At 38.2% G+C, this 19,908-nt stretch overlaps 1 protein-coding gene across 1 annotated transcript in view; it reads left to right on the top strand.

Annotated features, from left to right (window-relative positions):
* Positions 1-3,907: 3,907 nt before the first annotated feature.
* The window catches only part of LOC124788374 (piggyBac transposable element-derived protein 4-like), a 60,873-nt gene continuing 44,872 nt past the window's right edge, over positions 3,908-19,908 (top strand). The window contains exon 1 of the mRNA XM_047255639.1: positions 3,908-4,112. Coding sequence (XP_047111595.1) covers positions 3,908-4,112 — 205 coding nt within the window. The remainder of the gene's footprint in view (positions 4,113-19,908) is intronic.

The following is a 19,908-nucleotide window of genomic DNA, read 5'->3' as shown; positions in this document are numbered from 1 at the left end:
TAGGGGAATTAGTAAAGTAGTGCTGTAACTATATTTACGAAGAGTGGATAGTGTGTGGTTAGCTTGTTACAACTTCATTAATAATTTTTTTACTTATTTTTAAGATGCAAGGGAGATGATTGAATTGGTCAATGAAGTATATCTACAGTGACAGGCTAGTGTGTGAGAAACTTTCTGAAGCTTCTTTCATAAATTTTCCAATTAGTAATAAGAGGCAAGGTATTGTAGTAACTACAGCTACAAAAAGCATCTACAGGGTATGATGTTTTCTGCTACTGCTTTCACGTTGTGTTAAGAGGTAATGGAAGCAAGTGAGAGGTTGTAGTAACTGTATGAACCAAGTGTGTCTAGTGGGTGAGCACCTTTCTGAGACTTCTTTCATAAATTTTTCATTAGTTTCTAGATGCAAGGGAGATGAGTTGTGCATTATAGTAGCCAGTATCTACCAACAGTGGCTAGTCTGTGTGAAGCCTTCTGCAGCTTGTCTCATAGGTTCCCCCTTGTTCCACAGGGTGCTTGCCCATCTTTGGAAGGTTCGTGCTTGGCTACCACAGGGCCCTAGCCTTTGCAGAACCCTTTTCCCTTCTGTACTACATGTCTACCCTCTTAAAATATATATATATAAATCCCCCCCCCCGTCTATTGGGGATCATGGGTGGCGTGTCTGTAGCTGACATAAGAACAGTTTCACCACTGTTTCTCATTCCTTTTTCCTTTCTTTGTTCAACTTCTCACAGCCTTCCTCCACTTCAATGTTTGATGCACCTCTTACTTCTTCTTCTTCCTCAGTTTCCACCCGTCTACCATCATGTGGGCCAATCTGTGACGGCTCTCTGGGACCAAGATCCATTCCCTAATTACTGGCCTGGATCCATTCCCCACTTTCTGGCTGAACTGCGGCAGACCATGTCAGTGTGGACCCTATTGCTATCACCACCACTTTCTGTGAAAATTTCGAGCTCCTCTCACTATCACCCTGACTTCCTCCACCAGAAGCAAACAGAGGCGGCTCAGATGATATTCTTCCCTTCTCAGAATGGTGAGTGTTACTATGCTGCCTTTACTGTGATGGAGCTGGATCATGCTCGCTCTTCATCCTGATCCTCCACCCAGGGCCAGATGCTTGAGTAACTCTATCTACCAAGAGTGGCTATTGGTGAGAAGCAGTCGGCAGTTTCTTTCATAAATTTTACCCTTAGTTTTTTGATGCAAGGGAAACAAAGCATTGTAGTAAGTGTTTTTACTGAAAGTGGCTATCTGGTGAGAAGCTTTCTGCAGCTCATTCATAAATATTTCACTTAGTGTTAACCCTTGGACTGCTGTTGACGAGTTTACTCGACATGCTGCCTGCCGCTCCATGGGTGCTACAGAGTATAGTTGCGGGTGCTGGTTTACCCCTTAGTGCTGTTGATGAGTTCAGTCGCACCAGTTTGCTGGCCCCTGAGCACTTATGATGAGTACAGATGCACCGCTACCTGAGTGCTGATGATGAGGTAACTTGTACAGTCGACTTCCCGCCCCCTGCCTCAGTAGCCTCTCACAGTTCTGGCTAATAGCTTGTCATCAGAACCTCTGTCTGTTGTGGGCCTAGGCTTCAAACTACAGGTTTGTGTTCATCAGAATTTTCTTTAGTCTTTTTTTCCTATCATGTTTTACAAAGAAAGTGGCAGACGTGGTTGGTGCACTGAGGAAGAAATCATGGAGATTCTTACAAGGAGCAACAGTGAGGATGAACTATATGATTTTGACGAAAGTTTCAGCTCTTCCACAGAATTGGAAAGCTGTAGTGATAAACCTTCCACGTCAACAAGTGTTTCAATGCAGTCTGGTGTTTCAACAAGACATGTTAGTATTTCTGAATCTGAAGACTCAGAAAGTGATGGTGAAATACCTATGAAGAAATCATGTCTTAATGATGAATTTGACTTCAATGAAAATGATGTCATGGGACAGTTTTTTGTTACTTACGAGAATGTTAAATTTCAGTGACAACTCTGCCAATACTGGAGGAGATTAATTATTTAAAATGAGGGACACTGATGACAGAGTTTGTACAGCTTTCCATTGTGCAATTAATCCACATAAGAAACTCTGCAATGATGAAAGTTTGTTATTATTTAAAGGACGCTTATCTTTCACACAATTCATTCCATTGAAACAAGAGTATATTCAGACGAAAAACATTTGTGTTATGTGATTGTAAGACTGTCTGTCTTAGATTTCATTTTTCTACAGGGACATCAACAGAAACTAAGTTCCACAATTTGAGGAAAAGTAGTGATGTAGTGGCGACACTAATAAAACTGTTTTTAGAACGTGGACAATACCCACTACCTCGATAATTGGTACTTAAGCGCAGAAATTTTCCTGGCTTCACACTCATGGGACAAACGCATGTGGCGCTATCCATAAGAACAGATGCAACATGCTGAAAGTTCTGCAGAAACTGAAATGGAAAGACATTAAATTTATTTGCACTAACAAATAAAGTGGTGTGACAAAAGGGAAGTGTGGACATTGACCACATGTAACACCACAGAAATTGTTGACAGGAATATTAGAGAGAAAATTAAGAAACCACAAATCATTGTAGAATATAACTTGAATTTGGTATCAGTTGACCATTCTGATAGGCTGCTTAGCTCTGACAGATGTATATGAAAAATAATGAACTGGTATAAGGAGTTCGTTTTGCACATTCTTGATCTGTGTGTTTTAAATGCTCATGTCCTTCACAGGTCACTAACAGGTAGTATGCTTCTGATAGAGTTCATCGGTCGCTGGTAAGGGAACTTCCAGAAATGTATGCATCAGAGTGCAGAAAAGCTGGCAGGGGAAGGTATTCTGATGATAATCCTCAAAGGTTTTTGGGAAGGGATTTTCCAAACAGTATAACAAGTGAGCATTCTTAGTAAAGTAGGCTACTGTCTAGATGCATTTTTTGCTGGAAACAGAAAGTGCATTAAAAAAGCAAGTACGAATGTAAAACTTGCAAGGTGTGTGTCATTCCCAGTTTTGAAAATTACCACACAGAAACAAATTGCCAATTGCAGCACAGAACGAATACAACAATGCTATCAGACAAAAACTTAGAAATTGAAAAAAATATAAAAAAGCAAAAGACAACATAAAGATGTATTTTTAACTTTGCCAGTGCTGGTCCAAAGCCCAGATCAAAAAGAAGGATGGAAAATATATTCACGAAGTATAAAAGAAACTGCTAAATTTACTGTTTATGATTCTGAACCTGCTATATAAGTGAATTTTATGTGCCAACGAAAAGACAGAGGTTTCACACCTTTAAAATGTTGGAAAATCTATTGAATACTTACGTGCAACAATTAAAAGTGCAGCACAAAAAAAAATTGTTAGGCAGACAGTCATATCCGGCGATTCCTTGTTACACTACCACTGATTACCATCTGCAAAGGACAGCTGCATGTGTGCCTGGATAGAACACTTCACACAGTGTACCTATTACAGGTAAAGAATCTGATGGCAGATGACAAAGAACTCAGATTTTTGTATTCTCAGAAACAAATAGTAGACCATGTGAAATTTCCACACACATCACAAAACAAACTTACCAAAGTGAAGTATAAATGTTCTTACCACTGCTTACGGTACATTCCAATGTGTATGTCATTTTCTGCTATTAACAACATAATATGGCAATTTGAACAACGAAAACAGCGTACGGTTATCTGTAATATATGGCTTATTTTTATTCAGTCTTGAGTTAGTACAGTTAGGAACCAATAGAGAAATGCAGATCCTAGTGTTGGGTGAAAACACGATGATCCATGGATCCACCTACTGTGCCGAGAGACCACTCCAGTCGCAGAAACTGAAAGCAACCCTGTTGCTTCCGGACAGTATAGCTAACGGTTGCAACAGCTAGTGCTGGATGGCAGTGAGGGAATTTGATATTCAGGTGCAGGATTACTTTGAAAGTGAGAGGTATAATGAAGGACCTATTCTCCCTGTGTCAAATGTAGTGCAACAAACAGCCAATGAGCTTGTTATTGGAACTGCTATAGTGAAACGTGTGACTCAGAGAAAATGCATAGGCCTTGATAGTGGTGAGAAAGACTTCATGCTTAGCAAGCCAGGTAAATGCAGGAAGGGTATGAAGCGAGTGAAAGCCATTGACAATTTTAATCAGTGTGCTATTTGTGCCCATATTTACAATTATTACTGTAAAGGTGAATTACCAACTAGGAAAAAACTTTTTGTTTCACTTCATGATGCAGGTCTGTTTTCCGGGGGTATGACGTCACCTTCTTAGGTTCTGATTTCCTTAGACTTCAGGTATAAAACATTCAACAATCACAAAATTTGCACTGCAGTTTCCTCAGAAAAAATGTGCACTATTGACTTTGACAAAGTCATATTTACAGATCGACTTGAATATTACAAAGTTGTATCATTTATTAAAATCTTACCCTAAAAGAACTTAACAAATACTCGTGTTTCACACATTTGGACTGATGACACAATTTCTTCAGTTCTATGAAAAACAACTGGGAAAGGTGGCAGATTAATTGTTTGCCATGCTGGAACAAGTTCAGCAGTCATAAACAATGCTTTGTGGGCTTTTGCTTCAAAGTAGTCAGGAGATTTCCACGAAGAAATGAATGCTGCGATCTACATCTCACGGTTTAAGGATAAACTTCTTTGGAACATTCCTCCAGAGTCTATTATAATGATAGATAAAGCACCTTATTTTTCTAACGAGGTGAACAAAGTGCCGACCATGTCAAACAGAAAAGGTGATTTGTTAAGTTGGTTGCAGTGACATAATGTTAATTGCACTGATGAACCAAAAAAGGCAGAGCTGCTTCAGCTTGTTAAGCCCGTAACTGCCATGTGGAGTGGTCCCGCTGTCAGGGGCACCATGTCGTGGATTGTGCGGCCCTTCCTGCTGGAGGTTTGAGTCTTCACTTGTGCATCGGTGTGTGTGTGTTGTCCTTAGCATAAGTTAGTTTAAGTTGTGTGTAAGCCTAGGAGCCAATGACATCAGCAGTTTGCTCCCTTAGGAATTCAAAAAGCCACAAACTCTTGTATACACGATTGATGATGAAATCAGCTAGAACTGCTGGTCACAAGGTTATTTGTTTGCCACCGTACCATTGCATGTACAATGCGATTGAGTGTCTTTGGGCTCAAGCAAAAGGAAATGTAGCAAGAAATAATAAGTGTGCACCTTTTTCACAAAGCAAGGAGTTAAAATTGCTTCATCGAGCTTCGAGCTGCACAGGGGAGCTGTGCGGCCTGAGACTCCTTGCCATGGTTTGCAAGGTGTTTTGTCCTTAGTGTAAGTTAGTTTAAGTTAGATTAAATAGTGTATAACCCTAGGGACCAACGACCTAAGAAGATTGGTAACATAGGTACTTACCACAAATTTCGAAACTTTCGTCAGGCTTTGACTGAAGTTCAGTAGATATGTGGTGATTCTACATGTGAAAAAAAATATTGAAGGTGCTTGCGAGAGAGGGTGAATTATGGAGACCCACATGAAAAACATTGTTAATCTTGGTGAAGCAGATGGTGGTAAGAGTGCCAGCAGAAAGCTCTGAGGACAAGATTTCAGATGATCATGAAATTCCCAGTGCCTGGTCCAACTACAAGAATATTGGCTGTCTCATTTATGGGATTAATGCAGTGCATGGTGAGTACACAATTCAGTTGTTCTTTCTTAACATTCACATGCAGAAACATGAACTGCCTTCTTATGTCAATTAAGAATTTCAGGAAACTTATTTCGGCATATAACACGAGTATTTGTTAAGTTCTTTTAGGGTAAGATTTTAATAAATGATACAACTTTGTAATATTCTTTGACACTTAACTACCACAGTTTGAAATTGATTCCATGGTGTAATATGTGTTACAAGAGTGATCAGTGATAATTTTAGCCAAAGGTTATTAATATGTTTCCCTAACTATTTTCTCTCTGCTATTGCTTTATTTAAAACACACATAAACATGTATGTTGTTGTACTTGTTTATAAGGTTTATTAAACCTATCAAAATGCAGCAGTTTTAACAACTTAAGTTGAACTGATGAACGGAACTGTGCAATTGCACAAGTATCATTAATTGTCATTGAAACTATTAAGAATAAATAATATCCCTCGAATCTTGAATTCTATCAAGGTAGCAACTCACTTTATAGATAAATATCCTGCAGTAATGACACTTCTTGCACACGATATATATAAAAGAGACAAAATAATTTGAAAACTGTCAATAATATTTCCCACCTGCACTACCTTATGTGTCTCATGGAATCAAATTCCATGGCGTTAAAATAAAACCAAGTAAATTATTGAGTATCAACTTGGTGACTGCTGTTTTGTCCAGGTGGACAAGCACAGCTATTCAGGCATGTGTTCCAACAAAGCTGAGTACCTGGCACAGGCGCTGACTCCATGGGCCTGAGGGGGCCTGAGCCCCCTCAAGAATCGTTTGGGTGGGGAGGAACGGGAGCAGGGAGCTCTCCCAATAATTTTAGAAAATTATTAGTTACATTATGCTTTTTAAAATCCCAAAATTATGTTGGAATTTATTATTTTCCTTGTTTGCAATAGATCCCTTTTAAGATACATTCAGTAATGAGTTAAAACAAGTAATTATTATGGTAGTAAGCAGGTTAACTGAAAACGAGGGGTGTGAATCATGATAGTGTTACGGTGCTGCAGCCACACTTAGTATTTGACCCAGTGTGTGAAATTTTGGGGAAAGGCCGGTGCCGGTAGGCCAGCACTGAGGCTGTGGTGACATCAAAAGGACTGGAGCATAAGTGCCTGGAACTCTCCGCCTTGCATCACCTTGACGCTTTGAGACATTATGACACTGCGGTGATATATAGCCCACCTTGCTGTCACAGTCATTCAGTGTGGGTAGTTTGATTCAGTGCATGGTGCAGACATGTTTAGTATTCTGACTTTAGTGTCTAGTGGTCTAATTTGTATGACTATATTTTATTCATTTACTTTAATCTCTTAGTGTATTGTGAATTAAATTTGCAATGGATAAATGTGATGCCAAAAAGGCACGCTTAGAAGTTGTTGATACTGCAAGTCAACCTCCAACAATTATTGCGTCATCAATTGCTTCATTGTCTTCGGGTAAGAACTATTCACACACACAACCTGGACAATCTGGTAAGGGAAGGTCATATCAGAAGTCTTAGTTTATCAATTATACATGGCTAGAATATGAAGTATCTACCAAAAAAGTCTTTTGCAAAACCTTCAAATAGGCAGATACTAAAAATTTATTACAATTTTCTTAAAAAAAGAATGCATTTACTTCAATAGGATTTTCTAGCTGGAAAAAGGCTTTGGAAAAATCCCATCTTCATGAAAATACGTTTTATGGACAAATAAGGTGTTCTGAAACTAAATTCTATCACTAACCAAAGTATGACCTCCCAATTCAGTGAACAGTTAGACAATAATATGAAGAAAGCTCTTGAGACAAATTTTTAGTACTGTGCAATTCCTATACCAATAAGGACTAGCAATTAGATCGCACGAAGACATCATCTCAAATGTTTTCAGTTGTTGGAACTCCGGAAGAATGATGTACCTGAGTTTAAAGATTGCTTAGGGCGTTCGGGGTGTAAATGGATGTTCCATGATACTCAAAAAGAGATTATTGATCTACTAGGAAAGTATGTGTTGAGAAAGTTTATTGGCTTCAATCAAGAAAACTGAACATTTTTATGTTATGGTTAATGAAACAAGTGATTCTTCAGTTCATGAACAAGTGTCATTTTGTGTTCATACTGTCAATGATTCCTTAATCATCAATGAAGTCTATTGGCTTGTATGAGACTCTCTTTAGTGCACTCTGTTTAGTATTTTAAAAGATGTTTTTGCTCATCTTGATTTGTCAGTGGATAACTTTGGAGGACAGTACTATGATGGTGCCTCGAATATGAGAGGTAAGTTCAAAGGACTAAAAAAGTTATTTTTGGATATACAACCAAAAGCATGATATATGCACTGCACTGCTCACAGGTTAGACCTGGCAGTTGTAGACAGTCTCGAACATCTTTCATCTATGAGGGATATTATGGCTTTAGCCAAGGACGTAATAAATACCATAGCGAATCCAACAAAATGATGTTACTTTTCAGAAGCATATGATGTGAGAGCGCCATCAACCAAGCTAGTCTGTGACCCCTTTGGCCAACTCAATGGACTATGCGAGCTTCTAGTGTCTTGTTCTGAACACTTTTGGGAATTGTGTTTAAAAGAAAAACCTTCACAAGTTGATGATCCTTCGCTTCCTAGGAATCAAAGTATACCCAAGAAGTATGAAAACAACAAAGCCAGCGCACCATACACTTTCAAAACCCAAAAGGAATATTGCAAAGCTGTTACAATGAAGTATGTGAAATGGTGCAATCTTGCATTACAGAGCGGTTTGCTTCAACTGGACTCTCACAGGTCATTGCAGATGGGTTGGAAAAGTGTGCTTGCTTTTAGTAAACAGAGGTGAAACAAATTTGGAAAAATCAACTGAGTTTTTCAAAAATGACCTAGACATTCAGAGGCAGCACTTACTCTTGAATATGTTATTTGATATCACTAATTAAAAACAACTGGTCTTAAAAAATGTGCTTGATGTAAGAAAGTACATTACACAAGAGCCTGCAGTTGTAGAAATGTTATGTGAAGTGGTGAAGTGAATTAAGATTCTCCAAGTAGTTCCAATCACGACAGCAAAATCAGAATGGTCATTTAACACTCTTAAATGTCTGAAGTCATATCTCTAATCAACAAAGGGACAGAATCGATTGGACAATTTGGCTATTCTTCATGCCCACCAAGATGTTATGGATGAATTGGGTATTTCACCAGTCACCAACAACTTTGTATTTAGTAATCCAGTCAGATGGTTGACATTTACACCTTTATAAAGACACTCTAGCCCTAATAATGGCATTTAGAGCAATATTAAAAATCTTTATAAAATAGAGAATTAAATACATACACAATGTTAAATTTTTAGTATCTAAATATTAGTACTAGTTTAGTACTGTATTACTATATAACTACAATACTGTATTGATTATTTTCAAATACCTTAATTTTTTTTGGGTTGTGACACTCAATTAAAGACCACTTTTTACATACTTTTTGACTGAAAGTATTAGGCATACTTTATTAAAGCATTAACTTTGAAATATTGTTTTTATGTAATGAACCCTGAACCTTATTCAAAGTAAGCTTACATTAGCTACTTCACTTATTAATAAAAGTGCTACTACTGTGTGACAGCAATATTTTATGTTTTATTCTCTTAATGATAGTTTAGGATTCATTTAATATAATTTCAGTCTTTTCAGAGCTATATATTCACTGCTCTGTAATAGTCTGTTAGCATGATTATCACTGTAAATTAAATTAGCTTTTTATGGAAATACCGCTGGCACTCATTGCCAATTAGCACAAGCACCAGGGATCATTGTATTTTGGCTCAACTTTAAAAACGGGTGTGCAAGAAAGAACTATTGATGTAAATCTAATTAATCAAATCACTTTCACCATAAGCTAAATACAAGATTAAATCCTTAGTGATGGAAAATAGTTTTAACGATTCAGTTTGATTCTGCAGTAATACATCTGCAGAGAAACTATGTAGAGACAGCATTTGTTCTGTATCAGCTGTGAGAGGGCACAGTGCTTTGCCTGCAGTCATAGTTACTCCAGAAATATTCAGCACTGAGCAGGTGCAGGCACTGAGAGTGGCTAGTGGGTGAGAAGCTTTCTGTAGCTCCTTTCATAAATTTTTCACTTTTTTTTTAAACCTGCAGGGAGCTCACAGCTCTTTAGTGGGTTCGTGCTTGGCTTCCACAGGGCCCCAGCCTTTGCAGCATATTTTCCCTTCTGTGCTGCATATCTATCCCCTTGCTCTTATTTTTACCCTCCCTTGGGGAACGTGTTTGGGGTATATTTTGGAATATGTTCCACATTTTCCGTGGCTCACATTGGATCAGTCTCACCACTGTGTTTTCATTCCTCTTTCTTTCTTCATTCACCTTCACCTGTCCTCCTTCCACTTCAGCATTCAAGGTTCCTCTTTTTTTTCTTCCTCCCTGTGTACTCCTGTAGGCTGGCCCATGCATCTGATGCATAGCAGGTAACAGGGTAACGTGTATTTCCCAGACTTGGGTCTACAGGTTGGGTTCACACATACCCCTCCATTGTGTAGGCAAGGCCCAGGGAGGGGTGATTGCCTGAGCAGCTACCTTCCCAAATTGCCGACTGGTCCCTCCATCAGGTGTTCAGTAAGTGTGACCTGAGGCATAAACAGTCACCTAAGGCAGGTGCGCTGCCTTGAGAAGGGGGGCCCCCAGTTGGAAGCAGTACATCATCAGAGATGCTGGCAATCATGGAGGATTTTATTGCAATAAGACAATCATCTACAAAGCCTAAGTGGAATGATCTAACGATTCAAAGACCATCCCAGTTGCACCACAGTTCCTCATGGTTTCACTTACTGTAGACGGTGAGTCCTTTGCATTGGTAAATCCATTTATTATTTAGAAAGGTGTTAATGCAAATGCTTGCTCTGTGAAGTCCTGCTCTCTTTTGTGGAGTAGCACTTTCCTCTTGGAGACTATTTCTGATTCTCAAGCACAAAAACTGCTTGCCTCTTCACTTCTCCTCAGCCATCCTGTTAGTTTCAAGCTGCTCTGAATTCTGAATTCTTTCCGTGGTGTTATTTACACTAGGCTGCTTGACAGTGTGTCGGAGGCTGAAATCCAAACATACCTGCCTGATCAGGGTGTCACTGCCATCCAATGGATGATGAAAAGGATAGATGCCTCCATAGTGCTCCCCCGCCCCCCCCCCCCCCACACACACACACACACACTTTTTCTCACCTTTATCACAGTCCAACCATACATTCCGAACTCTATACGCTGCTACCAGTGTCATAGTTTCAACCACACTAGCAGTTCTTTTTGGCATCCGGCCAAATGTTCAACTTGTCATACTAATGTGCACAAGGGTGATTGTCCACCTCCTTCAGCCTGCTGCATTATCTGCAATGGCGTATGTGCTGCCTCCTTGCAGAATTGTCCCATCCTCCCAGAATTGTCCCATGTACCTCAATAAGGAGGCGATTCAGGAGGTCTGGGTGAAGGAAAAGTGTCTTACGTGGTTGCTCGCAAGTTGTTGGCAAGTCAGAAACCCTGTATGCTACCATATGGCACCTACAGTACTGTTCTAGCTACAGCTCACTCCACAGAAGAAGTGGCCAAGCAGACATGCAAATTCAAATTTAGCACCATGGTTGTGAAATCGCCCAGTGGTATGGTAGGGTATCCATCTAATCCTTCAAATGTGCAATGCATCATCAAATGTTCACCTCATGGGACAAATACCGCAGCTATACAACCGGCAGCATGGAAAGGACAGAAGGAGTACTCTTGATGTGTTCCTATGTTGCTCCAGCTACCCAACATTCACGTCTTTGTCTGGTAACCAGAAAGATTCAAAGAAGTGAAACAAAGGCAAGCAGTCTTTCCTTCACTGACTCGAAGATCGTCTTTGACGGTGTTGCCACATGATATCCTCGTCAGTCCGATATCTGTGTCACTGGTGCACAACGCCAGCCATTTTGTTGCACTGTACTCTACAGGCCAAGAGCAGAAAAATGCCGATGCTCCTGCAGACCTAGTGGATTGGGATCCTCCTGCCTTTATGCCCTGAAGCAGAGTGTCTCTGAAGGCTGGCACTTGGCAACTGCCGAGGTGATACCCCATCATATTTTTCTCATCATGAGTATCCTCCAAGGCGTTTCTTCACAGACTGTTTTGACCTTCCCCCGCAAGGTCGGCATTGCATCTCATGGGGGAGCCATGCTGCTCATACAGGATGACATTCATAGTCAACCTATCTCCCTGACTTTCTGCCTACAAGCTGCTGCAGTTCACCTTTTCCTTCCTTACTTCAAGTTCTCCCTTTGTACAGTTCACATCCCTCCACCATTTGATATCAACAGGGCAGACTTCCTCTAGCTTATTAGGCAGCTATCTCTCTCCTTTCTGCTGCTCAGTGACTTTAATGCACACCGTCTCCTTTTGGGTTCTGCCAGAACTTGTCTGAGAGATGGCTGACCTTCTCAATCACCGTAATCTCTTCTGACTTAATACAGGAGCACCCATCTTTCTTTCAAAATCCACACACTCCTATTTCCATTTCAATACACTCTTCTGTGCTGCCCAGCTTGCCCATCTTCTCGAGTGATCCATTCCCTCTTACGCATACTTGAGTGACCATTTCCCATGTGCTACATGTTTACTGACTCCTCCCCATCTATGTGAACACCCAAATGATAGCTTACTAAGACTGACTGGAGGCTTTACTCCTTCATGGCAACCTTCGACAAACATCATTTCCCCTATTTATGATGACCAGGTGCAATATCTTAAAGATGTTATCCCACCCTGCAGAATGTTACATACATCGCACTTTCTCTTTACCGTGGCATGTCCCAATCTCTTGATGAACTGAGTCATGCTCAGATGCAATTTGCGCATGGGGACATGCTCTCCACATTTTTAACCATCATCCTATGATAGTAAACTGCATATATTTTAAAAAGATGCATGGTCAGTGTCCTTGCATTCCTCAGGATAGCAAAGAAGCTAGCTGGATTCATTCACTAAGTCTTTTAATAGTTCCACTCCATCTTCTGTAATGTGAGACAACCTCCAATGGCTCTCTGGGATCAACATCCATTGACCAATTCCTGGTCTGACAGTAGCAGACGATGTTATCATGGATCCTACTGCTATCTCCAACACCTTGGGCTGCCATTTTGTGAAGATTTTGAGCTCCTCTCAATATCAGCCTGCATTCCTCCATCAGAAAGGATTTGGAGGTGGCTCAAGCGATACCCTTCTCTTCTCAGCATCGTGAGTGATACAATGCTGCCTATGCGGGAGCTAAATCATGCTCTCAGTTCAAAACATGTTATGTTGAATTTTTACTTTTTTGCATTTTAAAAATCTACATAGTTTCCACTTTCAATTCATACATAGTTTCTTCAGTTCAGAAGACTAAAATGATTTTTAAAATATTTTTGAATTTTCTTTTGCATGGGTGTGACCCACTGTGATGCTGTTAAACTGCTGTCAAATCTTGTACTAATGAATGTAAAAGCATATGAGAGAGGAAATGTGTTCTGGCCAACCTGTAATAGTTCAGTGTATATCACTCGCTCGATCATCATCTTTTTTTATGTTTATTTACTCTTTTGTAACCCTGAAAATATTCATTGTGAATTCTGTTCATTGAAGTCTCTATTTTATTGATGGATAATCATGGGTGAACCTAAAGTGGCTAGAAATCCTCTGAAGGCTTTTAAGAAAATAAGAAATGTAGGAAAGCCAATGGTAGATGTTATTACCATAAACAATAAATATGATAATGAAGTGTGTGAACCTAACTATCTTGCTTCAACTGCCCATTGCAGTGAAAGTGGAAAAGTAAGTACTTGGAAGAGGAAGCTAGGTTCAGTTAGTGAAAAGTATGAATATTTTATGGGAAAATCAGATGTGACTGAAAGATTCGATATGTCAGTTCTCAACTTAATTTTTGCAAACTGTGTAAGATGTACTCAGTGTAGTGAAGTTGGTCTGGAACACATTGTAAAAAAATCATGTAGGACTTGCCAGTGAAATGGAATTGAAGTGTGGTAAGTGATCATACATGACAACTTTCTGGAACAGTGTTTCAATAGCTCAAAATTACGAAAATGGTAGCAAAATCTATGAATGCAACATTAATGTGTCTATGCCTTGCATACAATCCATAGGGTGCTACAGTCGGTGCAGTTTCCTGAGGCACAATGAGTCTTCCAAATAGCACTTAGCAGTAATATCTAAAAATTGTAGATGTCCTCAAAAAACAAAGGTACACTTGAAATAATTTTGCAGCTAACTATAGTGGCAGTAGTGGAGGAATGGAAGTGGCATGTGTTGCTAGCATATTTCAATGTTTTGTTGCGTGTGGTAAAGTGTGATATGTGAATTAATTTGGTGGCAGTGATTCTAAAAGTTTCAGACATCTTCAAGGACTGAACTGGTACACCAATGATGTAGTGTGGAAATTTGTGTGTATTGGACACATACAGAAACGAATGGGATCAAGACTTTGGTGACTGAAAGCTTCATACAAAAAAACAAAACCTCAGTGATGGCAAAGGATCAGATGGGAAGGGAAGGTTAACTGGCAGTGTAACTGACAAAATACAAAACTATTATGTATTTGCTATTAGGCAAAGTACACACAATGTTGAAGTGGAGATGGCTGTTTGGGTTTTTTTCAACCAATGAAAGTCCCCATCAAAGGAGAAAACAGCTGGTGCAACTACAACCAGGGATTGCTAACTGGTGATGTGCACACCTATAAACATAGTCTGCCTGATATTGTAAAGGGGTGATATAACCTGTTTTCAGAGACTTAGCGGCACCATAACTGTGGAAAAAGTATGCTCACAGAAAAAATCAAAACCCCAATAAAAGTATAAATTAAACTGTGTTTTGGTGCCACATGGTGATCACAAACTCGTAACAGACTCAGCATCAAAATATGAAATAATTAAAGTGTTCCAAGAGGATAGAAACGTTCTGTTAGCGAGAATCAGTGAGCTAGAACAAGAACTAATCAAATATGTAAGCAGTGAAAAGTGGTGTACCGTAAAAAGCGCGTCGAACACACACAATTTAAAATCGCAACTAAAAATGCACTCGTGTTATAATGTATCTACAATGCCAACGGTATCCAGAAAAAGTGCATCTAAACAAGTGCAGCTTCAGATAAAGAAACTGTTCTGATGTCAGCTGGTAAAGAGCCAATGCAATGTGTAAGTGTAACTGAAGTCAGTGTTTACACGGCAATCAGCGAAAACGAAACTGTAATGAACGATTCCAATAGTGTTCCAGAAGATAAAGCACCTGAACATATGAAACAAAGTTAAGAGTTAAGGAATGCATTACGGAATCTGAAAGTTTTATTAGTGAGTGACGGCCAAGACAGATACTGCAGAAACATTCTGGAGACAAAACTAGACACAAAATATGACATTCAAAGTTTTATTGAACCAAATGCTCCTATCCGTGAAGTTTTTAATCGAATTGACAAATTAGCAGAAGACTTGAACGCAAGTGATACTCTTACATTAATGGCAGGGTTGTACGATACTGGAGACTCCTACTACAACATGTGTTATCAAGTGTTCTCCAACTCAGTAACAAGACAAACATCATTTTGCATCCAGTTCCCAAAAGATTTGACAAAGAACATATAACCGAAAAAATTGACATGTTTAATCATCATTTAGTTCAAACAGTGAACTGCTCAAAATTTTGCAACAAAAGTAGAATATCCATAAACTTTGAAATGGAATGACTGTCTCGTGATAAATTCACACGTCACAGATTCCACTTGAACAGACAGGGGAAGGAGCAAGTATGCAATAGACTGTCTATGTTAATTAAAATTAACAATCGTACAAACCAGATGCATGTATCCCTGAATCAACCAGTCTACCCGAAGAAATCAATGTTTCACCAAAATAAATACAATGTGAAAACCAGTGCAGTAGAAGTGCCTAAAATGAAACAAATGCTACTTGACAAGTGGATTACCATTAGAAGCACCACAGTACATGAAAGGCAGGGCCCAGAATCCAGGGAACTAGCTAGCAAGAAGACACCACCCACACCTCAAATCAAGGAGGATTTTTTACAGCTAACAATAGTAGATGTAAAAAAGAGGTAAGTGGTCTAGCAAGACACAATATAGTCCCTGTTTCATACTTTAAATTGTTCCATCAGAATGTTCAGTCTCTTTCCAATAAAATGAATGAAATACATATCTTGTTAAATGATATGAGTGATATTTCTGTTTTATGCTTTACTGAGCACTGGCTAAATAAAGACATGATAGAACTAGCACACCTACCTCAGTTTAAATTAGCTGCCACATTTTGTAGAGAAGTACGCAGGCATGGTGGTAGCTGCATATATGTTCGAGAAGATATAGACTTCACTAACGCAACCAAATTTGACAACTTATCTAAAGAAAGAGACATAGAACTCTCTATAGTAGAACTGCCAACTAGCAATTCTGTAATCATCTGTGTATATAGGTCACCAGATGGTGATAAAAAAGTTTTTTATAATAATATGGAAGAGCTGTTAGAGGACTTCAACACTGTTAAAAAATATTATCATTTTTGGAGATTTCAATGTTGTAAATTTAAAGAAGAAATCAATGACATACTGAAGTCCTTTAACCTAAAACCAACTATAACCAACCCAACTCGTATTACCACTACTTCTGCAACAACCATAGATCAGGTGTTTGTAAATACAGATAAATATTTCTGCAACACACAGACTGCAAACACTGGTTTTAGTGATCACAATGCCCAAATACTAACAATCTCTATTCCAGGAAACATGAAAGCCCAGAAAACTAGAGCTATTGTGAGGAAGTTTAATAATGAAAACATAGATTACTTTTGTTCTCTCTTGAGAAGAGAAATATGGACTGATGTTTACAGTTCAAACAACACAAATGACAAGTTTGATAAGTCTATGGCCACATACAAATATTTGTTTGAAATAGCCTTTCCTAAACAAACGTCACTTATAAATTCTGTGTACAAACCAAATAAAGGGTTCACAACAGGAATAAAAATATCATACCAGAACAAAAGGAACTTATATCAATACTCATACCAAACCACAAATCCTGTATTTATCAATTACTTTGAACAAATATAAACAAATACTTAGACAGGTTATGACAAAAACAAAGAAAATTGAAAACAACAAACAAATAAAAAATTCCAGGAATAAGACTAAAGACACCTGGAGTATCATAAAAAGAGAAACAGGTACTACATCATTAGCACCCAAAAATATAGAATGTCATGAAAACAACAATAAAATAATCAACCCCACAGTAGTGGCTAATAAATTTAACAACTACTTTTATAATGTAGCACACCACCTGATTACCAAACAATACAACTCACAATCAGACAGCAATACACTCCAGTTAGATACAAAAATTCTTACAAGAACCCTATTCATGTCTCCAACAAAACCTGAGGAATCATAAAAAGGTTACCCAATAAGTATTCAGCAGGTACTGATGAAACATCAGGTAATATCATCAAAGCAAGTGTAACATCTATCATAAAACCATTAACGGATATTTTCAATTCATCATTTGTGAGTGGTGTATTCCTGAAAAATCTGAAAATGGCAAAAGTGACACCACTGAACAAGAAAGGGGACAAACATGAAGCTGCAAACTATAGACCTGTATCAGTATTGTCAGGCTTTGGTAAAATTCTTGAAAAACTATTTCTTAGAAGTCTGACAGCCTTTCTAAATAAAGAAAACATAATAAGTGATGCACAACACGGATTCTGAACTGGAAGATCAACACAGTCAGCTATTTATACCTTCTTAAATGAAATTCTAATTGCAGTAGATAATAAGCAACATGTGTCTGGCATATTTCTTGACCTTAGTAAAGCCTTCGATGTAATTGATCATAATACTCTGTTGCAGAAGCTAGGTAACTATGGAATACGAGGCCTGCCAAACAAGTGGATACATTCCTACCTTCATGACCGTCAACAGATCACTCAGATAAAATACAAAGACATAAAAACACAAAAAAATTGTAATTTTTACAGTAATGCACAAAACTATACATATGGAGTTCCTTAAGGATCAGTCCTTGGGCCAATTCTTTTCATTCTTTATGTTAATGATTTGTCAGAAATATAACTAAAGGGACAACAGTACTTTTTGCAGATGACACAAATATCCTAATCAAATAATGTGACGAGGAAAGCCTACAAAAAACAGCTACAGGTATAATACAAAATTTGACACAATGGTTCAGAACAAACAAGCTAATAATAAATAATGAAAAAACAGTGACAGTCAATTTCCGCAATTCTCAGAAACTACATCCTGCAAGACCAATTTTTAAAATCGATGGAAAAATTGTATCATCGGTGAGTGATACAAAATTTTTAGGTATACATATTCAGCAAAACCATGTAAATAAAAAGCAAAACACACTTGCGTATGCAGTAAGAATCCTTACACAAAATACAAGCTGTGCATCTGTGATCACAATGTACCATGGCAGTATTCAGTCACTGCTGATGTACAGCATTATCTTTTGGGGGAACTCCGTGGGTACAAACAAAACATTTAGGCTACAGAAAAAGATCGTTAGAATAATAAGCCATGCTAAGTACAGAGGCTCCTGTAGACCAATATTTAAAAATCTCAATATATTGCCTCTTCCTTGCTTATATATGTATGAAATATTAAATTTCACAAAAGGAAGTATTTTAAAAGATGGAAATATCTTCAAGTATAACAGTGATTACCACCCTCGTGATACTAGGTGGAAGCATTACTTTCATGTCAATACAGTAAGTACAAACATTTGTGAGAGAGGAGTGTATCATACTGGCATACTGTTGTACAATCACATGCCATCCGATTTGCAACAGATGCAAAATTTACAAAAGTTTAAAGTGAAACAGAAAGAGTACTTGCTTGACCACTACTTGACCACTGCTTCTATTCTGTTTCCGAGTTTTTAGAGTATCAGAAAAGTGTAGACTAACTGCTCAAATAGTCTATCATTTTATTTAATTATATTGAATTTGTCATCAATATTCAACATGTATTGAATAATTTTAAATTATTTTTCCTTTCAAAATAACAATGTGTATGATGTTGTATATACTGTACCAACCTGACTTGTCCTACATCGTTCGTGCAAAATATGTACCTAAACATGATTTACAGGACCAATAAGGAAATACAAATACAAATGCATAGCCAAGAATTCACAAGACTGTATTTGTGAGAAAAGGAAACAGTTCACTTTGGTGTGTGTGATGCTGTTGCTACTTTCAATGATGGCAACATTGTAAGGTGCAAAGTATTTCAAAACATAGGAATGAAGGTAGGTTTCAACATCGTATGAATGATGCTTACCTTAGGTATGTTACATCTTCAGGCTACTGACAGGAAATAGCCTAAAAAAAACAAGCAAGAGAACAGAGAGAAAGCTGCTAGAGGAGTTTGTAGAAGAAAAGGTAATCCATCTTATGAATCTGGAATGCACTGAAAAGGTGATCCAAACTTTGTTGCTCAATTCCTAAAAGTTTTATTTTTTCATATACGTTCCATGTTTTCTCAAGATCTGCCAAGCCATTTTGCTTCAGATCTTCAGGAAATGTAATACAGTCCCTTCCACATAACTTAACACACTCTCTTTCCAGAAACCTTTATATTTCTTTATAAACAAAAAATGGCAAAAAAGTAGAGAAATTTCATTCAAATGGAAGAAATTAATCTCTAACAACTGAACTGAAACTTTTAAAAATTACTCTGTTAAGCCGTAGCCAATACTCCAATAGATAACCTACAAAAATTTCAACTTGCTAGGTCAAATACTTTCTGATTAACCATGTTAAATAAGTGCTGTTTTAACGTTGTAAAGATAGCACTTTCCAGAGACCCTTAACCCTGTTAAGACATTGATAACTCAGCTGACTCCCGTATTCATTAGTGGTAGCAAAACCTGCAAACATTGAAATGAAAATGTACAGTGGTATCCGAAATAGAAAAGTATGAGGGTTACTCCAAAAGAAATGCACAACATTTTCATAAAAATACAATTTTCATTCTGCATGTGTGAAAGTTTTACAGTGTGTAGATACATCCTTCCCACTTGATTCCAAACTTAGTTCAACCTGTTCCCGTGAGTGGTGCCGTCACAGCATGTCTTCTAGATGGCTGCTACACTTGATGTTCGTCAG

Source organism: Schistocerca piceifrons, chromosome 3, assembly GCF_021461385.2.
Source record: "Schistocerca piceifrons isolate TAMUIC-IGC-003096 chromosome 3, iqSchPice1.1, whole genome shotgun sequence".
Classification (NCBI taxonomy): domain Eukaryota; kingdom Metazoa; phylum Arthropoda; class Insecta; order Orthoptera; family Acrididae; genus Schistocerca; species Schistocerca piceifrons.
Note: the sequence above shows the minus strand (reverse complement) of the source record. Positions and strands in the feature narration are given on the sequence as shown.